Here is a 25,098-nt window from a genome sequence, read left to right as displayed (position 1 = left end):
AATTGCGCGGTCATGCAACACTGTACCCGTATTAATTTTTTAGCATTTTTTTGAGATAGATAAAGCTTTATTTTAGTGGTGTTTATTCACCGCTGTCACATGGTACAAGGCTGTTGTGAATAGCCCTGTACCATGTGATCTCTGTGATCATTCACAGATTTCACACGTAGTAAGCAATGATGTCAGAAGTGACATCTTGCTTACTACTATTCATCTTGCTTACTACTATTCAGTGATCACATGATCAGCACCTCACACAGAGGTCCCGTACGATGATCGGTGTTCCACTGTCTCCCAGGGAGCGCGCACAAGCAGGGAGCGGGGAGGCCGTTTATAAACAGTCACCCGACCCTGCACTGCCACCGTCTGGCCATTATATTCAACGGCCAGAGGGGAGGTGGTTAAAAAATAAAAAAAAGGTAATGTCCTAATGTGCTAGTATGTATCACATGCTAGCACATTATGAAGGACTTACCTGAAAACGAAGCCCTCCAGCAGCGTGCTGTCGTTGCTGGCAGGGCTTCCATCTTCACACCGTCTTCCTTCCAGGTTCACAAGCTCTGGCCGTCTGACTGGCAGAGACGAGATGACGTCACTCCCGTGCATGCTCGTGATGGATCAAGATTTTATGTTAAGGTGTTACTAAACCTCGGACCCCGCATTCACTATATCTGCTCTCCCCGGACCCTGCATTCACTATATCTGCTCTCCCCGGACCCTGCATTCACTATATCCGCTCTCCCCGGACCCCGCATTCACTATATCCGCTCTCCCCGGACCCCGCATTCACTATATCTGCTCTCCCCGGACCCCGCATTCACTATATCCGCTCTCCCCGGACCCCGCATTCACTATATCCGCTCTCCCCGGACCCCGCATTCACTATATCCGCTCTCCCCGGACCCCGCATTCACTATATCCGCTCTCCCCGGACCCCGCATTCACTATATCCGCTCTCCCTGGATCCTGCATTCACTATATCTGCTCTCCCCGGACCCCGCATTCACTATATCTGCTCTCCCCGGACCCCGCATTCACTATATCCGCTCTCCCCAGACCCAGCATTCACTATATCCGGTCTCCCCGGACCCCGCATTCACTATATTCGCTCTCCCCAGACCCTGCATTCCCTATATCTGGTCTCCTCGGACCCCGCATTCACTATACCCGCTCTCCCCGAACCCCGCATTCACTATATCCCCTCTCTCCGGACCCCGCATTCACTATATTCGCTCTCCCCGGACCCTGCATTCCCTATATCTGGTCTCCTCGGACCCTGCATTCACTATATCCGCTCCCCCCGGACCCCGCATTCACTATATCCGCTCTCCCCGGACCCCGCATTCACTATATCCGCTCTCCCCGGACCCCGCATTCACTATATCCGGTCTCCCCGGACCCCGCATTCACTATATCCGCTCTCCCCAGACCCTGCATTCCCTATATCTGGTCTCCCCGGACCCCGCATTCACTATATCCGCTCTCCCCAGACCCTGCATTCCCTATATCTGGTCTCCTCGGACCTCGCATTCACTACATCTTTTTTTTTTTAAATTAAATACATGTTATATGGTTTTGCACAGAGCAGCTAGAATCCTTCAATTCTTAGGCCCCTCCCATTGGTGCAGCAAGCCCCTCCCTTCCTGCCTAATGCCCCTGTAGCAAGCAGCTTGCTATAGGGGCACCAGAGCAGACTTGCTCCCGAGTTGCCGCTCCGTGTGTCCATTCACACACGGAGCGACGCTCAGCCCCATCCCCGCTCACTCCTCATTGGCTCATTGGCTGTGATTGACAGAATCGGGAGCCAATGTCTACTGTAATAAGGAGGAAGAGTCCCGGGAGAGCAGAGGCTCTCTGCACACGCTGGACCGAGATCGGGCTCGGGTAAGTACTGAGGGGGGCCGGAGGTGCTGCTGCACACAGAAGGTTTTTTACTTCCATGCATAGAGAATGAAGGTTGATAAAGGCTGCATTAGACGAAGAAAAACAGTCTCTGCAACTATGGGCATAATAGAATAATAACAGATGACCTGTGAATCCAGAAAAACAAAACGTCTTTCTTACCCTGTAACAATGATTTCTGGGTAGGCTGTAGTTCCAAGATTCCATATTCCTCCTGTTAACGGCCATTCCTGTACAGAACACAATGAGAAGATCAGTATACTGCCGGGATACACCACGACCCACATCCTGGACCCACATCCTGGACCCACATCCTGGACCCACATCCTGGACCCACATCCTGGACCCACATCCTGGACCCACATCCTGGACCAAGTCTAGGCCTACTAGCCAGGCAAAAACCTTACTCTCCACCAGCTGCCCCACCCAGCCTTGCCCAGGTCCGCCTCCAACCCCACCCACGGCCTGTCCCCCCGCCCCCAGCCCTGCCCCAACCACACCCCCTTAAAACTTATAAAATTACATTTTTTCTTAAGAATAAAGAGTCCAAAATATAAAAATCAGCAATTATAACAAAGCTTTATTATGTCAATGTAAACATAACAGCAATAGATTCATAGAGTCCAGAGGGCAGGTGGTTAACATAAAATGAAAATAAATGTCCCCATCAGAGTCCCCCTTTATACAAGGTGTCCCCATCAGAGTCCCCCTTTATACAAGGTGTCCCCATCAGAGTCCCCCTTTACATCAGGTGTCCCCCTTTATATAAGGTGTCCCCATCAGAGTCCTCCGTTACATCAGGTGTCCCCCTTTATATAAGGTGTCCCCATCAGAGTCCTTTGTTACATCAGGTGTCCCCCTTTATATAAGGTGTCCCCATTAGAGTCCCCCTTTACATGAGGTGTCCCCCTTTATATAAGGTGTTCCCATCAGAGTCCCCCTTTACATCAGGTGTCCCCCTTTATATAAGGTGCTCCCCATCAGAGTCCCCCTTTACATCAGGTGTCCCCATCAGAGTCCCCCTTTACATCAGGTGTCCCCATCAGAGTCCCCCTTTATACAAGGTGTTCCCATCAGAGTCCCCATTTATATAAGGTGTTCCCATCAGAGTCCCCATTTATATAAGGTGTTCCCATCAGAGTCCCCCTTTATATAAGGTGTTCCCATCTCAGTCCCCCTTTATATAAGGTGTTCCCATCAGAGTCCCCCTTTATATAAGGTGTTCCCATCAGAGTCCCCCTTTATATAAGGTGTTCCCATCAGAGTCCCCCTTTACATTAGGTGTCCCTCTTTATATGAGGTGTTCCCATCAGAGTCCCCCTTTACATCAGGTGTTCCCATCAGAGTCCCCCTTTATATCAGGTGTTCCCATCAGAGTCCCCCTTTACATCAGGTGTCCCCATCAGAGTCCCCCTTTATACAAGGTGTTCCCATCAGAGTCCCCATTTATATAAGGTGTTCCCATCAGATTCCCCTTTAACATCGGGTGTCCCCATCAGAGTCCACCTTTATATAACGTGTTCCCATCTCAGTCCCCCTTTATATAAGGTGTTCCCATCAGAGTCCCCCTTTATATAAGGTGTTCCCATCAGAGTCCCCCTTTATATTAGGTGTTCCCATCAGAGTCCCCCTTTATCTAAGGTGTTCCTGTCAGAGTACCCCTTTATATAAGGTGTTCCCATCAGAGTCACCCTTTATATAAGGTGTTCCCATCAGAGTACCCCTTTATATAAGGTGTTCCCATCAGAGTCACCCTTTATATAAGGTGTTCCTATCAGAGTCGCCCTTTACATCAGGTGTCCCCATCAGAGTCCCCCTTTACATCAGGTGTCCCCATAAGTGGAACCTCGCCCTTCCCCCCTGTACTCACAGATCTTCTTGTGAATGCAGCTTCTCCTACTTTCCCTCCTTTAGTCATGTGATAAGTCACATGACAAGGGGAGAGAGGAAGGACACTCTGCCTTCACTTCTTAGTGCCGGCTGTCTATTGCCCCCTGCAGGCAGGAGGGAGGAGAAAGCCTAGTCCTCCCTCCAACAAGTGTCAGCAGCTGCTCCCTGTGACAGGAGTGAAACTGCGGTCACTGAGGAGCGGCACCGGCAGTGTGCGCCCCCCTCAACACAGTGCTCGGGGCAGGTTGGTGCTGCTGATAGCACCCGCCCCCCCACCGTCCGATGCGGTGCCTGGGACACACTCACCTCCATGTTATTTTCAATAGCCAAATGCGAGCAGGCGAGTGGAAATTTCAAGCCTTGTTGTAGACTATTGCTCTCCTTGCCAGCTAAGTATAGTTTATAGTTATATAACATATGTACATTCTGTGCTTTCTGCTTTGTAGTGCTGCACAGTGATTGTGCCTTTTATTCTCAATACAAGTTTAAAAGCCAGGTCTGACTATCTGACTAAAGCCGGCCATACGCGGGTCGAATTCCGAAAAAATTCTCTTTTCAAAAATCTTTTCTAAGAATTTTCGTTCTAATTTCGCACCATTAGTGGGGTCACAGAAACGGACGATTTTCATGTGACCATCGAATCTGAGTGATCGGGCATGTTGGAAATTTTTTTAAAAACGAACGAATTTCAAATCAATGACGGGAGAATCGTGCAAGAAATATAAACCAAAAGCTGAGTTGTGACCTGGAAAGAAAAGAAAATTCTTGGCCACGAATATTCTTTTCTGTAACAACATTAGGTGAAATTGAAGGCTTTGGTTGTCTGAATTTCGAAAACAATGGAGGCACCAGGGGCGGACTGACCATTCGAGCACTCGGCACTGCCCGAGGACCCGGGGTCAGTAGGGGGCCCCATCAGGGGGCCCCTGGGCAACAGGGGATCATGGGGCCCCTTTGCCCTTGCCCAAACTCAAAAAAGCCTATGAAAAAGGTACCAGGGGTATCTCATGGGGCCCCCTACTGACCCCGGGCCCTCGGGCAGTGCCCGAGTTTCCAAATGGTCAGTCCGCCCCTGGGCCCCATGAAATGCCCCTGGTACCTTTTATAGGCTTTTTTGGGTGTGCTTTGAGTGTGGGCAAGGACACAGGGGCCCCATGATCCTCTATTGCCCAGGGGCCCCATGAGTTGTCAGTCCACCCCTGGGTGGCACCATCGGATTACAAAATGCACAAAATTTCTGATTTTCTAAAGAAAATTTGTTCGGAATTCGACCCGTGTATGGCCTGCATTACTGTATGTATACACTCACCGGCCACTTTATTAGGTACGCCTGTTCAATCGCTTGGTAACACAAATTGCTAATCGGCCAATCACATGGCAGCAACTCAAAGTATTTAGGAATGTAGACGAGGTGAAGACGACTTGCTGAAGTTCAAACCGAACATTAGAATGGGGAAGAAAGGGGATTTAAGTGACTTTGAACATGGCATGGTTGGTGCCATACGGGCTGGTCAGAGTATTTTACAAAATGATGATCTGCTGGGATTTTCACGCACAATCATCTAGATCAGGGGTGTCAAACTGGCGGCCCTCCAGCTGTTGCGAAACTACAAGTCCCATCATGCCTCTGCCTTTGGGAGTCATGCTTGTAACTGTCAATCTTGCAATGCCTCATGGGACTTGTAGTTTGGCAACAGCTGCAGGGCCACCGGTTTGACACCCGTGGGCTAGAGGGTTTACAGAGAATGATCCAAAAAATATCCAATGAGTAGAAGTTGTGTGGAAGAAAATGCCTTGTCGAGGTCAGAGGTCAGAGGAGAATGGTCGGACTGGTTGGAGATGATAGAAAGGCAACAGTAACTCACGGCAATGTTTCCAACACTTTGTTGAATCTGTGCCATGAAGAATGAAGGCAGTTCTAAAGGAAAAAGGGGGCCAACCCGGTACTAGCAAGGTGGGCCTCATAAAGTGGCCGGTGAGTGTGTGTGACTGTGATACTCTATTGTTCACTAGCAAGCTGGTTGTATAATGCTAGTAAAAATGACTCTGACTTTGGTAAAGGTTGCTGTCCCCTTCTTAATGGTATGCATAGAATTCCTGTCCTTGGGTGCAGACAGAACAGGGTTTACAGAAAATGGAATGCTGCCACATTCAGATGGTAGGGTCAGAATTTGGCGTAAACAACATGAAAACATGGATCTGTCCTGCCTTGTATCAACAGTTCAGGCTGGTGGTGGTGTTGCCATGGTGTGGTGGATCCATCCTGCCTTGTATTAACGGTTCAGGCTGGTGGTGTCATGGTGAGGTGGATCCATCCTGCCTTGTATCAATGGTTCAGGCTGGTGGTGGTGGTGTCATGGTGTGGTGTATCCATCCTGCCTTGTATCAACAGTTCTGGCTGGTGGTGGTGGTGTCATGGTGTGGTGGATCCATCCTGCCTTGTATCAACAGTTCAGGCTGGTGGTGGTTGTGTCATGGTGTGGTGTATCCATCCTGCCTTGTATCAACAGTTCAGGCCGGATGGTGTCATGGTGTGGTGGATCAATCCTGCCTTGTATCAAAGGTTCAGGGTGGTGGTGGTGTCATGGTGTGGTGGATCCATCCTGCCTTGTATCAACGATCCAGGCTGGTGGTGGTGGTGTCATGGTGTGGTGGATCCATCCTGCCTTGTATCAGTGGTTCAGGCTGGTGGTGGTGGTGTCATGGTGTGGTGGATCCATCCTGCCTTGTATCAACGGTTCAGGCTGGTGGTGGTGTCATGGTGTGGGGGATCCATCCTGCCTTGTATTAATGGTTCAGGCTGGTGGTGGTGTCATGGTGTGGGGGATCCATCCTGCCTTGTATCAACGGTTCTGGCTGGTGGTGGTGTCATGGTGTGGGGGATCCATCCTGCCTTGTATCAACGGTTCAGGCTGGTGGTGGTGTCATGGTGTGGGGGATCCATCCTGCCTTGTATTAATGGTTCAGGCTGGTGGTGGTGTCATGGTGTGGGGGATCCATCCTGCCTTGTATCAACGGTTCAGGCTGGTGGTGGTGTCATGGTGTGGGGGATCCATCCTGCCTTGTATCAACGGTTCAGGCTGGTGGTGGTGTCATGGTGTGGGGGATCCATCCTGCCTTGTATTAATGGTTCAGGTGTCAGGGCAGGGCTGTGGAACGGACAGGTAGGCCTAGTGGCAGGGTAACGCACTGGCTGACGACAACCACCACCAACAGACTGAAGTCCCTCAGGGCGCGGAGTCTAAGTCCCAGGCTGCCCTTCACCAGGGCCCCTGATGGTGGGGATGGACTTGACGCAACCAGGGACCAGGTCGCGGCCCCCGAGACACCCCAGCTGCGGTAATGGCTGCCGCCAATGGCGTGTAGTTGGTGAGAATGACAATAGCGTAGTCAGACAAGCCGGGTCAATAACAACGGGACAAAACAGTACAGAACAGTAGACAGAGAATCACAGGTCACGGGCCGGGTTCAGCAACGGAAGGTCAGATCAAAGGGAAACGCAGAGAATGGTCTTAGTCACAAGCCGAGTCAGAATACCAGAAGAGTCACGAGCGTATACACAGAGCTGTAGCAAGACAAAGACACAAGACACAAGTGCAAAGAGCATGTGCAGATCCCAGGCTTATATGTACTCAGCCACACCCCTCTGGGGGATGGACCTCAGAGACCTGAAGGCATAAAAGATTCCCATCATGCTCAGCAGAAATCCAAGATGGATGCTAGCATATGGAGTAACATAACCTCTGGGAAAAGGTAGGACCTTGACATCAGGCTGGTGGTGGTGTCATGGTGTGGTGGATCCATCCTGCCTTGTATCAATGGTTCTGGCTGGTGGTGGTGGTGTCATGGTGTGGTGGACCCATCCTGCCACACAGTATATGTGTGTATATATATATATATATGTGTGTGTGTGTGTTGAAGGAATAAGGAGCTCAGGGAATTTGCACAGGGGAAAAAATAAATAAATAATGTCGCCAACCTATTATTTCACAGACGTTTTGGCAGACCACGGCCAACTCTGGGCAGCAATCCACCAAAATGTCAGTGAAAATGAAGCTGTTATTATGTCTTTCTTCTATGTATGTCCCAGGAGAGCCTCTTTCCGAACAGCAAATATTTATTTTAATGGTTTCGGGTCATATTTATTTTTCTAAGGTTTATAAATCAATACATGAGAAAGGATTCCCTGAAACCTTCGGGTTATCCAAAAAGAGAGCACAGCAGACATTGCTTATAAGTTCAGATTGTCTGACTGAATCCTTAGATGGAGTAGTGAGATGAGGGAAGGGTCACTGCTCTGAGCCTCTGACTTACGCAGTCGAGTGTATAAATCTCAGTTTGAGCTACTGAGCTCTGTAAACAAGGAGGTTTTTGAAAAAAATGTTCAAAAATGAATATTCAAATGCAAAAATGTACATTTAACTGATAAAAAAAAAATCAAAGCTGAACTCCAGGAAGGAACAAATGTAAGAAATATGGAACGTGGGCACCCCATGTAATGCAGAATCTGCTGGTCTTGCATTATACATTATGACTTCTGTAGGAGGGACCGGTCAGACGCTGTTAAAAGGAGGGACTGGTCGTCCTGACCAGCTTTGGAGAGGAGAGAAGATTGCTGGGGCTTGCGACATGGTAAGTGTGACGGGAGTCACTTTGGGTGGGGGCCCATGGAAACCAGCTCACTTTGGAGAGGTGGGGAGACCCCTGTCTCGGCTCCCCATATCCCTCTTATGTGTAAGTCACCCTGTGCCTGTTAGTGGTGTAGGGTGATATGTCATGATATTGTGTAGACATGTATAGGTGGGGTGGGGGGGGGTTTGTTCATTGTCATGTGGTTGCATCCCATTGTTCTATTGTGTGTCTTTCTTGGGAGCAAACTATTATGGGATGTATGTGTTTGTGTGTATTGGCTTGGTGGGGGGTGTTTCCAGCAGCCCTTCCCCCTGATGGGACTGTCTGCTGATGTGTCTCTTGTTATTGGGTGTGTATTGCCCCGCCCTGTGTATATATCTTGTATCTGTGTTAAAATAAAGTAGTCTATTTCCTGGTTTTACTTCTAGAGTGGTGTCCGTGGACGGTGTTCGGATGGGGAAGCGGTATTATACCCGAAATACCAAAGCGCAGAACGGGACGGTTCCGTTACAGTAAGTATTACTCAGTCTTATCTCATCCTTCAACCAAACAAGCATTAGATTTTTTGTATCAGCTAGCTTGGGGAATTATTTGATCATTTTGCTACTTTCTGTTGTTCAGCTTCAAAAAAACGTTCATCTTGACCATGATAAGGAAAGATAATATACATACACAGCAAGGCCCACAGGCTTATAAAGGCATTTCAACTTTGATATTACTGTAAATATTATTATTATTTCAGGTACTTATGTAACGCCGTCAATTTACGCCGCGCTTTACATATATATTGTACATTCACATCAGTCCCTAACTCTCAAGGGGCGTACAATCTAAGGTCCCTAACTTACATTCATACATTCACATACTAGGGACAATTTAGACAGGAGCCAATTAACCTACAGCATGTCTTTGGAGTGTGGGAGAAAACCGGAGTACCCAGGGGAAACCCACACAGGCACAGGGAGAACATGCAAACTCCAGGAAGGTGGTGCCGTGGCTGGGATTTGAACCAACAACCCGAGTACTGCCAGGCGGAAGTGCTAACCATTTAGCCGCTGTGCTGCCCAAACAAATATACAGGCGAAAAAATGGAAACGATATGAATCTTATCAATCCATCCAATAGCCTGTAACATCGCGCCTCATGAATGTGATAACTGAAACAAATTATTTATGGAGCTGCTATTTTCAAATTAATTAAACAATATGTGAAATGAAATGGAAAACACCATCAACGGCTCTCACAACCTTCTAATATACCAAAAATGATTATATACCGTATTTTTCGCACCATAAGACGCACTTTTTTCCCCCCAAAAAAGGGGGTAAAATGTCAGTGCGTCTTATGGAGCGAATATGGAGCGGCCAGTCCGGTATTTCCACTGCCGCCGTGTCAGAATACCGGGCCGGCTGCTCAGCTCTACAGCGGGACCTTCTAGAGATGACTGCTGACCTTTGGGGAGGGGGGGGAGGTACCTGAATTTGACAGATACCCGCTCCCACTTCCGTGGAGTTGTTCTTTCATCTTACCCCTTCCTCTATCCAGCGGCGCGGTCTTCCCGGCTTCTGTAGTGTGGGCATGACAGCCGGGTGCCATATAGTTCTGTGCTTATATAGTTCTGTCAGTTTACGCAGCGCTTTACATATATATTGTACATTCACATCAGTCCCTAACCCTCAAGGGGCGTACAATCTAAGGTCCCTAACCCTCAAGGGGCGTACAATCTAAGGTCCCTAACCCTCAAGGGGTGTACAATCTAAGGTCCCTAACCCTCAAGGGGCGTACAATCTAAGGTCCCTAACCCTCAAGGGGTGTACAATCTAAGGTCCCTAACCCTCAAGGGGTGTACAATCTAAGGTCCCTAACCCTCAAGGGGTGTACAATCTAAGGTCCCTAACTCACATTCATACATACATATACTAGGGCCAATTTAGACAGGAGCCAATTAACCTACCAGCATGTCTTTGGAGTGTGGGAGGAAACTGGAGTACCCAGAGGAAACCCAAGCAGGCACAGGGAGAACATGCAAACTCCAGGCAGGTGATGCCGTGGCTGGGATTTGAACCAATGACCCGATTACTGCCAGGTGGAAGTGCTAACCATTTATCCACTGTGCTGCCCCAAATAATCTTCAAAAAAAGTCCACTGAGTGAAGTCCAAATATATAAAATTAAAATAAAATAAATGACTGTAATGAGATCAACCATCTGATGAATGATTATAATCGTTACGCTGCTGAATCTTCCACATCCATTGATATTTGAAAGATATGCTGGTTAATCACCAGCATCTGGAGAGTTAGCACTTTGATGGGGTGTTGAGCACGGAGATATTCACGATTCTGGAGAAAATATTTTTTGAAGATTTATATATTTGGACTTCACTCAGTGGACTTTTTTTTCTTATTGTATTTTGCATTTTTTGGCACAATATTTGCACTTTATTTGGTGGCAGTTGTTTGTTTTATTTTATCTTATAATTTGTATTATTTTATTTATATGTTTATTTAAATGTATTTATACACTGGTTATATAATAATTTTGGTGTATTAGAAGGTTGTGAGCGCCGTTGATGGTGTTTTCCATTTCATTTCACAAATTGTTTAATTTATTTGAAAATAGCAGCTCCATTTGTTTAAATTATCACATTCATGAGGCGCGATGTTACAGGCTATTGGATGGATTGATGGATTCATATTGTTTCCATTTTTTCCCCTATATATTTATTTACAGTAATATCAAAGTTTAAATGCCTTTATAAGCCTGTGGGTTTTCACAAACTTTGATATTACTTTCATACTTCTCCCGTGCTTCTCGCATCCTATGGAACTCCCTACCCCAATCTGTCCGGCTGTCTCCTAATCTATCCACCTTTAGACGATCCCTGAAAACCTTTCTTTAAAGAAGTCTATCCTGCTTCTACCTATTAAACCGCCATTTATTTCCTCCATCAGCTCCTCCCCCCGCAGCTATTACCTTTTGTATCACTCAACCCTTCCTCCTAGATTGTAAGCTCCCAGGATCAGGGCCCCCTGTTTCCTCTTGTACTAAGTTGTATTGTAACTGTAATGTCTGCCTTCATTTTGTAAAGTGCTGAGCAAACTGTTGGCGCTATATAAATCCTGTATAATAATAATATTAGATAAGCAAACAAGCCCTGTTCTTGATGCAGTCCCCCAGCCATGTAAGATCCTTCCTCTCTTCTCCGAGCATGTTACCTTGTTGCTGTATCCTTGTTTTTTGTGCTTCACTCCAACAGAATAGAGCACTGGGATCAGGTCAGGGGGGCAGTCTGCGAAATACTCCGTACAGGTCACGGGAGACTCGTGGACGTCCATGGAGTACGGGTTCTCAAAGATTGGAAAACTGACAGAAAGCATAAAGCTGGTTAGTTGCTTAGTTAGAGTGTAGATAGGATATAGAAAATAAAATGGTTGTAAACCTAAAAAAACAAAAAAAAAAAAACCGTAAAGCATTTCTAATATTATATCTAATTTATCTGTGCCCTATTGGATAATATAAAACATAAAACAGCGCAAAAAAAGATTTTACAATAAATACCACTCCAAAAAAATATAAATAAATACCACTCCAAACAAATATAAATAAATACCACTCCAAAAAAATATAAATAAATACAACTCCAAAAAATATATAAATAAATACCACTCCAAAAAAATATACATAATTTTTCACATATTTGAAGTGGGACTTATAATTATATTTTTTTTTTTTTTGGAGTGGTATTTATTTATATTTTTTTGGAGTGGTATTTATTGTAAAATCTTTTTTTGCGCTGTTTTATTTTATATTTTTTTGGATTGGTATTTAAAAATATACATCATTTTTCACATATTTGAAGTGGGACTTATAATTATATATATATTTTTTTTTTGGAGTGGTATTTATTTATATTTTTTTGGAGTGTTATTTTTTATATCTTTTTTGGAGTGGTATTTATTGTAAAATCTTTTTTTGTGCTGTTTTATGTTTTATATTATATTTTTTTTGGTGTGGGTTTGCACTGATGAGCAGCAGCATTTATTTGTATATTTAGTATTAATTTGTACAACTTTTGGCGCTGGTGATTTAGGTTTAAAATACTATTGGATATTATACCTGTTGATCCTGCCAATCACTCTGACTTCCTAGTTCAAGATTCAACCTGTCTCTCCCTGGTTCTTGCAGCTACCCCCCCCCCCCCCCCCAACAAAGAGGTGCCGGGTCTCACACATCTGCAGAGATCTGGTGCCTGTGTGTTTACATGGAATATATGAAGCAATCGCTATGGTGGAATTGGCCTCCTAGAAGGCGCAAGAATTAAGACAAGGGTGGGGCAAATTTAAAAAAAAAAAATACAATAAGTACCACTCCAAAAAAATATACATAATTTTTTCACATATTTGGAGTGGGACTTAGAATTATATATATATTTTTTTTGGAGTGGTATTTATTTATATTTTTTTTGGAGTGGTATTTATTTATATTTTTTTGGAGTGGTATTTATTGTAAAATCTTTTTTTGCGCTGTTTTATGTTTTATATTATATTTTTTTTTGGTGTGGATTTGCACTGATGAGCAGCAGCATTTATTTGTATATTTAGTATTAATTTTTACAAATTTGACGCTGGTGATTTATGTTTAAAATACTATTGGATAATATACCTGTTGATTCTGCCCAGGGGCGGACTGACAACTCATAGGGCCCCCGGGCAATAGGGGATCATGGGGCCCTTTCTGTCCTTGCCAAAACTCAAAAAAGCCTATGAAAAAGGTACCAGGGGCATCTCATGGGGCCCCCTACTGACCCCGGGCCCTCGGGCAGTGCCCGAGTTTCCAAATGGTCCTGATCCTGCCAGTCACTCTGACTTCCTAGTTCAAGATTCAACCTGTCTCTCCCTGGTTCTTGCAGCTACCCCCCCCATCCCAACAAAGAGGTGCCGGGTCTCACACATGTGCAGAGATCTGGCGCCCTGTGTTTACATGGAATATCTGAAGCAATGGCTATGGCATAGGTGGCATTGGCCTCCTAGAAGGCGCAAGAATTAAGACAAGGGTGGGTCAAGTTTAAAAAACAAAAATACAATAAATACCACTCCAAAAAAATATACATAATTATTTCACATATTTGGAGTGGGACTTATAATTATATATATATATTTTTTTGGAGAGGTATTTTTTTATATTTTTTTTGGAGTGGTATTTATTTATATTTTTTTGGAGTGGTATTTATTTATATTTTTTTTGGAGTGGTATTTATTTATATTTTTTTTGGAGTGGTATTTATTTATATTTTTTTGGAGTGGTATTTATTTATATTTTTTTGGAGTGGTATTTATTGTAAAATCTTTTTTTGCGCTGTTTTATGTTTTATATTATATTTCTTTTGGTGTGGGTTTGCACTGATGAGCAGCAGCATTTATTTGTATATTTAGTATTAATTTGTACAAATTTTGGCGCTGGTGATTTAGGTTTAAAATACTATTGGATAATATACCTGTTGATCCTGCCCAGGGGCGGACCGACAACTCATGGGGTCCCCGGGCAATAGGGGATCATGGGGCCCCTGTGTCCTTGCCCAAACTCAAAAAAGCCTATGAAAAAGGTACCAGGGGCATCTCATGGGGCCCCCTACTGACCCTGGGCCCTCGGGCAGTGCCCGAGTTTCCAAATGGTCAGTCCGCCCCTGATCCTGCCAGTCACTCTGACTCCCTAGTTCGAGGTTCAACTGGCGGTCTCTCCCTGGTTCATGCAGCTACCCCCCGCCCCCCAACAAAGAGGTGCCGCGTCTCACACATGTGCAGAGATCTGGCGCCATGTGTGTTTACATGGAATATATGAAGCAATGGCTATGGCATAAGTGGCATTGGCCTCCTAGAAGGCGCAAGAATTAAGACAAGGGTGGGTCAAGTTTAAAAAAAAAAAAAATACCACTCCAAAAAAATATACATATTTGGAGTGAGACTTATAATTATATATATATATATTTATTTATTTTTGGAGTGGTATTTATTTATTTTTTTTGGAGTGGTATTTATTTATATTTTTTTGGAGTGGTATTTATTTATATTTTTTTGGAGTGGTATTTATTGTAAAATCTTTTTTTTGTGCTGTTTTATATTTTATATTATATTTTTTTTTGGTGTGGGTTTGCACTGATGAGCGGCAGCATTTATTTGTAAATTTAGTTTTAATTTACAATAATTAATATACATATTTGGAGTGGGACTTATAATTATATATATATATATATTTTTTTTTTTTGGAGTGGTATTTATTTATATTTTTTTGGAGTGGTATTTATTTATATTTTTTTGGAGTGGTATTTATTTATATATTTTTTGGAGTGGTATTTATTTATATTTTTTTGGAGTGGTATTTATTTATATTTTTTTGGAGTGGTATTTATTTATATATTTTTTTGGAGTGGTATTTATTTATATATTTTTTGGAGTGGTATTTATTTATATTTTTTTGGAGTGGTATTTATTTATATTTTTTTGGAGTGGTATTTATTGTAAAATCTTTTTTTTGTGCCGTTTTATATTTTATATTATATTTTTTTTGGTGTGGGTTTGCACTGATGAGCGGCAGCATTTATTTGTAAATTTAGTTTTAATTTGTACAAATTTTAGCGCTGGTTATTTATGTTTAAAATACTATTGGATAATATAAGGGTGGGTCAAATTTAAAAAAAAAAAAAAGGTAAAAAACAAAAAGATCAGCTGCTTTACACCGTGCGTGTGTGCGATTAGAATGGTGCAAAGTGTGATTTTTGTGACAATCCGCTAAGTAACTGCCAGCTCCCACTTACAGATCTGCCAGTCAGTGGACTGTATACAGCAGAAGGACGTAATATATTATGCAGCTGAGTACAGACACGTATGCAGCACGAATCTCATCCCTTTAATTGGTAATGTGAGATATAACGCATGCATCATATGGATGATCTGCTGCTCCAACCAGACTTTCTCAATGGCGGGTCGTCATGGCAACATCACGCGAGGATTTTATAAGAGTAAAAAAAAAAAAAAGGGCTAGCGGAGTCATTAAGAAAAAGAGTCATTTCACCGTGATCAATGTCAAGCAATTAATTTTATCAGGGAAAATGATTAAGTCAACACACAGAACCCCTCGCTGAAATGTTACCAATTATTTAGACAATTAATGTAATCTTTACCAAATCCTATTATTTTTTCTTTTTTTTTTTTTTCAGTTCATTCCCTCGACTGGGTAGGTCAATAATGTGTTTGCAATGTGCTGGCGACTTAATTACACTCGGAAGCCTGAAGTCCCATGTCAGCCTGACACATCCTCCGAGACTAAAGCTTCCACATTGCAAGACGACAACAAGGAGCCCCCCCCCAGCTGTTGGGTCACAGATGTGGAAGAAAAGGAAATGCTGAGATCACTATCACCATCTTAAGGGGAAAAGATTGAAGTTCTACTGAGACAATGACTGTACTGCCTCGGTGCTCCCCGAGCCTTACTATTCCATTATTATTGTGGTTTCCATCATTTGCATTCATGACATTTAACATGTTGCATGAAAGATGTATCTGCGGTAAAAGAGTTGCATGTGAAGATTGTTTCTTTTTGAAGACTTTCATTCCGGTGACTTTAAGTAAAAATGTAATATATATATTTATTAATACTTAGAATATATATTATACAGTTGTGTTCAAAATAATAGCCGTCAGACATCACTAACCGGATCAATCACTGTTTTTGGTAGAAATGATATTTCTACATGGCAAATAATTTCCTAGCAGGTGTAGTAGAGTCATAGAAATCCAACAGACCCAACAGTCATGACATGCATGCTGCTGATTCTGTGTCATTGAATCACTCATTGAAAGGGGCGTGTTCAAAATAATAGCCGTGTGGAGTTCTATTAGTGAGGTCATTCTTTGATAAACAGGTGGCAATTATTGCCCTTATTTAAGGAAGGAAGGCAGCAAATGTTGGACATGCTGGTTACAGTGCATTTCTCTCTGAAATTCTGAGGAAAATGGGTCGTTCCAGACATTGTTCAGAAGAACAGCACACCTTGATTAAAAAGTTGATTGGAGGGGAAAACATATAAAGAAGTGCAGAAAATGATCGGCTGCTCAGCTAAAATGATGGCAAATGCTTTAAAATGGCAACCAAAACCTGAAAGACGCGGAAGAAAGCGAAAAACTACCATTGGAATGGATAGAAGAATAGCCAAAATGGCGCGGACTCAGCCAACAATCAGCTCCAGGAAGATGAAAGAAGGTGTGACGTTCCCTGTGAGGACTCAGCCAACAATCAGCTCCAGGAAGATGAAAGAAGGTGTGACGTTCCCTGTGAGGACTCAGCCAACAATCAGCTCCAGGAAGATGAAAGAAGGTGTGACGTTCCCTGTGAGGACTGTTACAATTAGAAGACGCCGATGTGAAGCCAAGCTATCTGCAAGAAGTCCCCGCAAAGTCCCACTGTTGGGAAAAAGACGTATGCTGAAGAGGTTACAATCTGCCAAAGAGCACATTGACTGGCCTAAAGAGAAATGGCGCAACATTTTGTGGACTGATGAAAGTTTGTCCTTTTTGGGTCTAGTGGGCGGAGACAGTTTGTCAGACGACCCCCAAACACTGAATTCAAGCCACAGTACACTGTGAGGACAGTGAAGCATGGTGGTGCAAGCATCATGATATGGGGATGTTTCTCATACTATGGTGTTGGGCCTATTTATCGCATACCAGGGATCATGGATCAGTTTGAATCCATCAGAATACTTGAAGAGGTCATGCTGCCTTATGCTGAAGAGGAAATGCCCTTGAAATGGGTGTTCCAACAAGACAAAGACCCCAAACACACCAGTAAACGTGCAACATCTTGGTTCCAGGCCAACAAGATGGACGTTATGGAGTGGCCAGCCCAATCCCCGGATCTTCATCCAATAGAAAACTTGTGGGGTGACATCAAAAATGCCGTTTCTGAGGCCAAACCAAGAAATAGAGAAGAACTGTGGAATGTGGTCCAATCATCCTGGGCTGGAATACCTGATCACAGGGGCCAGAAGTTGGGGGACTCCATGCAACACAGATGTACAGCAGTTCTCAGAAACAGTGCGACTACAACCAAATATTCATGAAGTCATTCAAAGGAAAGCAAAATCTTCAAACATTTCTCAGTTTATATAGTGAATGTTTGAGTTTGTAAAGAAGAATACAAACACTGCAATTTTTTTGAACCGTCTAATATTCACTTTTCTTCCATTTTGTTTAGAGGAACAACACAAATTTGATGTATTTTTCTTCATGTTGTGATTTGGAATAGAATGTGTCGTGTTCCCAATGCATTTGTGTGGATGGAAATAAAAGTATTAGAAGGATTTTCAGCTTTATTCACTTTTTTCATCACACGGCTATTATTTTGAACACAACTGTATTAATAATAATATATTAATACTTATTTCCTTCACTGTATATATATACACACACAGGTGAAACTCGAAAAATGAGAATCTGGTGCATTCATTCATTGATTTCAGTGCAGCAACTTAAAAGGTGAAACTAATATATGAGACTCATTACATACAAAGCAAGATAGTTCCAGCCGTGATTTGTCATCATTGTGATGATTATGGCTTACAGCTCATGAAAACCCCAAATCCACAATCTCAGAAAATGAGAATATTCCATGCAATCAATAAAACACGGATTGTACATAGAACAATATCGGACCTCTGAAAAGTAGAAGCTGCATATGTACTCAGTACTTGGTTTGGTCCCCTTTTGCAGCAATTACTGCCTCAATGCGGCGTGGCATGGAAGCTATCAGCCTGTGGCACTGCTGAGGTGTTATGGAAGACCAGGATGCTTCAATAGCGGCCTTCAGCTCTTCTGCATTGTTCTCTCTCATGTCTCTCATCTTTCTCTTGGCAATGCCCCATACATTCTCTATGAGGTTTTAAGTCAGGCGAGTTTGCTGGCCAATCAAGCACAGTAATCCCACGGTCATTGAATCAGGTTTGGTGCTTTTGGCAGTGTGGGAGGTGCCAAGTCCTGCTGGAAAATGAAGTCAGCATCCCCATAAAGCTCGTCTGCGGAAGGAAGCATGAAGTGCTCCAAAATCTCCTGGTAGACGGCTGCGTTGACCCTGGACTTAATGAAGCACAGAGGACCAACACCAGCAGATGACATGGCTCCCCAAATCAACACAGACTGTGGAAACTTCACACTGGACTTCAAGCATCTTGCAGTGTGTGCCTCTCCATTCTTCCTCCATACTCGGGGCCCTTGGGCCTCTCCATTCTTCCTCCATACTCGGGGTCCTTGGGCCTCTCCATTCTTCCTCCATGCTCGGGGTCCTTGGGCCTTTCCATTCTTCCTCCATGCTCGGGGTCCTTGGGCCTCTCCATTCTTCCTCCATGCTCGGGGTCCTTGGGCCTTTCCATTCTTCCTCCATGCTCGGGGTCCTTGGGCCTCTCCATTCTTCCTCCATACTCGGGGTCCTTGGGCCTCTCCATTCTTCCTCCATACTCTGGGTCCTTGGGCCTCTCCATTCTTCCTCCATACTCGGGGTCCTTGGGCCTCACCATTCTTCCTCCATACTCGGGGTCCTTGGGCCTCTCCATTCTTCCTCCATACTCGGGGTCCTTGGGCCTCTCCATTCTTCCTCCATACTCGGGGTCCTTGGGCCTCTCCATTCTTCCTCCATACTCGGGGTCCTTGGTTTCCAAATGAGATGCAAAAGTTGCTCTCATCAGAAAAGAGGACTTTGGACCACTGAGCAGCAGACCAGGTCTGTTTTTCTTTAGCCCAGGTAAGACGCTTCTGACGTTGTTTCTTGTTCAGGAGCGGCTTGACAAGAGGAATACGACATTTGAAGCTCATGTCCGGGATCCGTCTGTGTGTGGTGGCTCTTGATGCACTGACTCCAGCCTCAGTCCACTCCTTGTGAAAGTCCCCAACACTTTTGAATGGCCTTTTCCTGACAATCCTCTCCAGGCTGCGGTCATCCCTGCTGCTTGTGCACCTTTTTCTTCCACACTTTTAACTTCCACATAACTTTCTATTAATGTGCTTTGATACAGCACTTTGGGAACATCCAACTTCTTCTGCAATGACCTTTTGAGGCTTTCCCTCCTTATGGAGGGTGTCAATGATGGTGTCAGGTCAGCAGTCTTTCCCATGATTGTGATTCCTACTGAACCAGACTGAGAGACCATTTAAAGGCTCAGGAACCCTTTGCAGGTGTTATGGCTGAAAGAGCTGATTAGAGTGGGACACTTTGAGCCGAGATTATTCCACCTTTTCAGAATATTCACATTTTCTGAGATTGCAGATTTGGGGTTTTCATGAGCTGTAAGCCATAATCATCACAATGATGACAAATCACGGCTGGAACTATCTTGCTTTGCATGGAATATGTCTATCTCATATATTAGTTTCACCTTTTAAGTTGCTGCACTGAAATAAATGAACTTTTGCACCATATTCTAATTTTTCGAGTTTCACCTGTATATATATATATATATATTTTTTTAAATATATTGAATATGGCCAAAATTGTAGTATTCAAAATATATGGCAATAAATTTGGGAAGAATATTATTAAAATATATTTTTCTTCCATGTGGGGCGGTACATGTAAATAGATGTACCTTTATTAATAGACCTTTATTAATGCATACTAGTCTTCAAGGTACACATACATCAAAATTCACACACATGTAACTACAATGTACTCTGCAAAAAAAACATGGCTAGAAAAAAAAAATATAATGCCTGAATAATGCAACAATAGTATAATGATAGCAAATATAAATGTCTGTGTTTGAAGGTACTATCGATACAACGTGATTGGTGGATACCTGCCAGGAGAAGATGGGACAACGTGATTGGTGGATACCTGACAGGAGAAGATGGGAAATGCAATGGGCGTCTTACTTGCTTTGTGTGAGATCGACCAGGATGAGGTCCCTCTCCATCAGCACAGCCACGGCGTACGGTTCCTGGAATTCTAGGAGCAGAGACAAGTTCATTGAGTTTCTCCGTTCTGTTTGTAATCAGAACTAAACTAATCAGGAAGAGAAATGACACAATTCCTCATTTCAGATCTTTCCTCTTCTTACACATCATCACAGATGCCACCCAGATCTGAGATTCCGGTGTTTGGCAGATGTTGGGGAGTTAAACCGTCTACGGATTTCTTATACTTTTTGGGGGTCTCTGGCACTGGAGATATCTGTGATTGAACCCCCCCCCCCCCAGGTCTGCACTTCTGTACTGGCCATTAAGAGGGGATCCTGCTTTCCCTGAGAACACCCCACTCTTCCGAGGGAACATTAATAGAGCTTAGGACTGTGTCAGGAAGGTTTCTTGGGTCTCTAAACCCATCAATTATATTGCTGGGAGGGGGGGGGGCAGGGAGAGCTGAGCTGCTGAGCCACTGCTTGGAGCGGACATGGGGGAGTTGTGCTACTAAGTAACTGGGAGGGAAAGGGGGGCAGAGTGCTGGGCTGCTGCTTGGAGGAGGTGTGGGGGAGCTGTGCTACTAAGTAACTGCTAGGAGGGGGAATCAAGCTGCTGAGCCGCTGCTTGGAGAGGGCGTGGGAGAGATGTGCTACTAAGTAACTGCTAGGAGGGGGAATCAAGCTGCTGAGCCGTTGCTTGGAGAGGGCGTGGGGGAGCTGTGCTACTAAGTAACTGCTAGGAGGGGGGATCAAGCTGCTGAGCCGCTGCTTGGAGGAGGCGTGGGGGAGCTGTGCTACTAATTAACTGCTAGGAGGGGGAATCAAGCTGCTGAGCCGCTGCTTGGAGTGGGTGTGGGGGAGCTGTGCTACTAAGTAACTGCTAGGAGAGGGAATCAAGCTGCTGAGCCGCTGCTTGGAGGGGGCGTGGGGGAGCTGTGCTACTAAGTAACTGCTAGGACGGGGAATCAAGCTGCTGAGCCGCTGCTTGGAGGGGGCGTGGGGGAGCTGTGCTACTAAGTAACTGCTAGGAGGGGGAATCAAGCTGCTGAGCCGCTGCTTGGAGGGGGCATGGGGGACCTGTGCTACTAAGTAACTGCTAGGAGGGGGAATCAAGCTGCTGAGCCGCTGCTTGGAGGGGACGTGGGGGAGCTGTGCTACTAAGTAACTGCTAGGAGGGGGAATCAAGCTGCTGAGCCGCTGCTTGGAGGGAACGTGGGGGAGCTGTGCTACTAAGTAACTGCTAGGAGGGGGAATCAAGCTGCTGAGCCGCTGCTTGGAGGGAACGTGGGGGAGCTGTGCTACTAAGTAACTGCTAGGAGGGGGAATCAAGCTGCTGAGCCGCTGCTTGGAGGGAACGTGGGGGAGCTGTGCTACTAAGTAACTGCTAGGAGGGGGAATCAAGCTGCTGAGCCGCTGCTTGGAGGGGACGTCTGGGAGCTGTGCTACTGAGTAACTGCTAGGAGGGGGAATCAAGCTGCTGAGCCGCTGCTTGGAGGGAACGTGGGGGAGCTGTGCTACTAAGTATCTGCTAGGAGGGGGAATCAAGCTGCTGTGCCACTGCTTAGAGGGGGCGTGGGGGAGCTGTGCTACTAAGTAACTGCTAGCAGGGGGAATCAAGCTGCTGAGCCGCTGCTTGGAGGAGGCGTGGGGGAGCTGTGCTACTAAGTAACTGCTAGGAGGGGGAATCAAGCTGCTGAGCCGCTACTTGGAGGGGGCGTGGGGGAGCTGTGCTACTAAGTAACTGCTAGGAGGGGGAATCAAGTTGCTGATTCGCTGCTTGAAGGGGGCGTGGGGGAGCTGTGCTACTAAATAACTGCTAGGAGGGGGAATCAAGCTCCTGAGCCGCTACTTGGAGGGGGCGTGGGGGAGCTGTGCTACTAAGTAACTACTAGGAGGGGGAATAAAGCTGCTGAGTCACTGCTTGGGAGGGAAAGGGGGGCAGAATGCCGAGCTGCTAAGTAACTGCTGGGAGGGGGAGCAGAGGTGCGCTGAGCTGTTTACTACCTGCTGGGAATGGGGGAGGTGCCCTGCTGGAAAGGGAATCAGAGTAATGAGTCACCACTGGAAGCAGTGCGGAGCTGAACTACGGCTTGGTTCACATTTTGCGCTTTCCCCGCGGATGTGTTTGCTTGTGTACAGCAGCCTATTAATTTGAATGGGCTGCTGTACCCACAGAAAAAGCAGGGAAAAGGTTCCTGAACCTTTTTAGAAGGAACGGCTGCATAGTGCGGGAAACCACGCTGCAGTTTCCAGTGTATGGGGTTGCCATTGGGATTAAAGCAGAGTTCCACCCCAAGAGGGGAAGCTCTGCTTATCTGGCGATGTAAAAATGAAATGGATTGCTTGGGTACATTTGAGGTGCGCCTAGAGCCTTCATGGTCAGAGTAGCAGGTTAGGTGAACCCGCGCACAGCATCTTCGTCGTTTATATCGAAGAAACGCAGAATCATTTCCCAGCAAAAACCATCTCTCTTCTCTTACCGTTCGGATAGGGTGTTTCACAAAGGGTCAAAAAGTCCACGATGGGGTGATCCATCTCTAAAACGGTGATGGCCTTTCCGTGCATGATGGTCAGGCTCGGTCTTCGGCTGGCTTTATCGTAGGACAAGCCCCCGGAGAATATGATGAACGGCTCACTACAAGGAAAGTCAAACACAAGGCAGCTGTTTATACACACAGAGAGCGAGAGCGTGATATTAATGTGCACTGCCTCGGGGGGCCCTCGTGTAATGAATCCCGGGATAAGCTATTGTTCCCATACATGAAATCTTGTTAGCATCTCCTAACCACATCACATTTTTAATCCCTTCCCAAGGTCAACAGATTGACATGTTTAATGCGGCAGTCATACCCCAAGCGGTATACGCGTACGCTGCGATAGAAACACCGAGATCTTATTGGTTGATGAGGCTTCTTATGATACAATTTATACACTAGGCAACACAAAAAAAAATTGACGCCAACCCCCCCGCTAAGAGAGCCTGGCATTGACCAACAACACCCCTGCCCCCCCACCCGAAAGAGCCTTCCACTAACACCTTCCTGGCGAGAGAGAGAAAGAGACTCACCATCACATCTCCAGACCAGGGGCGGACCGACCATTTGGAAACTCGGGCACTGCCCGAGGGTCCGGGGTCAGTAGGGGGCCCCATGAGATGCCCCTGGTACCTTTTTCATAGGCTTTTTTGAGTTTTTGCGTGAAACCGAGCAAATGTTCCACAGAGGCGTTTGACATGATTTGCCAAGTTTATGGCGAGGCTGCAATGAGTAACCTTCCCCTTTGGTCCCCTTCCACCATTGGCCAATGGTTAAATGACAACTCTCAGTCACGTGACAATGCTTGGTCCTAGCATTGGCTGCATGGATTGGTCATATGCCTGACCATCCCAAGAAGCACTGAGTAGTATGAAGCTGCAGAGGAGGAAGGAGCTGCAAGGAAGAAAGGTAAGTATATGGGGATCTGGGAGGCCTTGTCTGGAGACCCTGCCCATTTGCCCCGCAAGGAGTACCCCAACACACCTATAAAATGTACCACAAAGAACACAAGTTTTAGTGCACTACACAGATTTCAACCATCTGCATGTTAGGAGCACTGCATAAAAAAAATGCAGGTCATTCTATACTGTATATGTATTATCCTGATCCTCTGTCTTTACGGCCTCATGCACACTGCAGCTGTCAAACACACGTTTAACAGGCGTGTGACATTTTTTTCTGCCCCTAAATGCCCCTCTATGGTTGCCCATGTGTCCATGCACACATAGGCACTTACAGGAGTTAAGAGGCAGGGGCGTTTATGGGCAGAAATCTGAAAGCACCGAAATCGCATTCAGGAGAGCAGAGTTTGGGCAGAAAAAATTTCAGATGTGCCTTAGGCCCCATGTACGCGGGGCACTGCTGAACGATGGAAACTGACCGCTGGAAAACGTGCTGAAAAACATCTGTTTAGCCGCGTTTGAATAACGCGTTTATGCACGTTTGCATTTAGAAGCATTTTTTAAAGATAAGCACAGGAGAACCTCCCAAATGCCCAGAATGCACTGAAAAGTGGTAAATTATGAACTATTTCAGACAGTTTCAGAGAAATACAGAGAGTAGAAGCAGAGACAGCAGTATGTGTTGAGATTAGCTTCGGTGTGAGTTGCTCATTAACATATCTTTTGTCACTAAGGGTGGGAAAGGTGTCTGGTGGAGGGAGTCATTAAGGTCACCTGGCAGGGGGTCTTCATTAAGGTCACCTGGCAGGGGGTCTTCAGGAGGAATTTGAGGTGTGAATGATCATTAACATATCTTTTGTCTCCAAGGGTGGGAAAGGTGTCTGGTGGAGGGAGTCATTAAGGTCACCTGGCAGGGGGTCTCCATGAGGAATTTGAGGTGTGAATTGGTCATTAACATATCTTTTGTTTCCAAGGGTGGGAGTGGTCTGAGGTGTGAATGATCATTAACATATCTTTTGTTTCCAAGGGTGGAAAGGTGTCTGGTGGAGGGAGTCATTAAGTTCACCTGGCAGGGGGTCTCCATGAGGAATTTGAGGTGTGAATGATCATTAACATATCTTTTGTTTCCAAGGGTGGGAGAGGTCTGAGGCATGAGTTGCTCATTAACATTTCTTTTGTTTCCAAGGGTGGGAAAGGTGTCTAGTGGAGGGAGTCATGAAGGTCACCTGGCAGGGGGTCTCCAGGAGGAATTTGAGGTGTGAATGGTCATTAACATATCTTTTGTTTCCAAGGGT

At 45.3% G+C, this 25,098-nt stretch overlaps 1 protein-coding gene across 1 annotated transcript in view; it reads right to left on the bottom strand.

The window, feature by feature from the left end:
* Positions 1-25,098, bottom strand: part of LOC149428942 (syntaxin-binding protein 5-like) — a gene marked incomplete at its 3' end in the record, with an annotated part of 129,434 nt that overhangs the window by 82,665 nt on the left and 21,671 nt on the right. The window contains exons 3-6 of the mRNA XM_089666910.1: positions 22,848-23,029; positions 20,342-20,414; positions 11,642-11,789; positions 2,065-2,132 (exon numbers count right to left, since the gene is read on the bottom strand). Of these exons, the coding sequence (XP_089523036.1) occupies positions 2,065-2,132; positions 11,642-11,789; positions 20,342-20,414; positions 22,848-23,029 (471 nt within the window). The remainder of the gene's footprint in view (positions 1-2,064; positions 2,133-11,641; positions 11,790-20,341; positions 20,415-22,847; positions 23,030-25,098) is intronic.

Source organism: Staurois parvus, unplaced genomic scaffold (assembly GCF_062004578.1).
Source record: "Staurois parvus isolate SC_StPar_1 unplaced genomic scaffold, SC_StPar_1.0 ptg002905l, whole genome shotgun sequence".
In the NCBI taxonomy this organism is placed as follows: domain Eukaryota; kingdom Metazoa; phylum Chordata; class Amphibia; order Anura; family Ranidae; genus Staurois; species Staurois parvus.
Note: the sequence above shows the minus strand (reverse complement) of the source record. Positions and strands in the feature narration are given on the sequence as shown.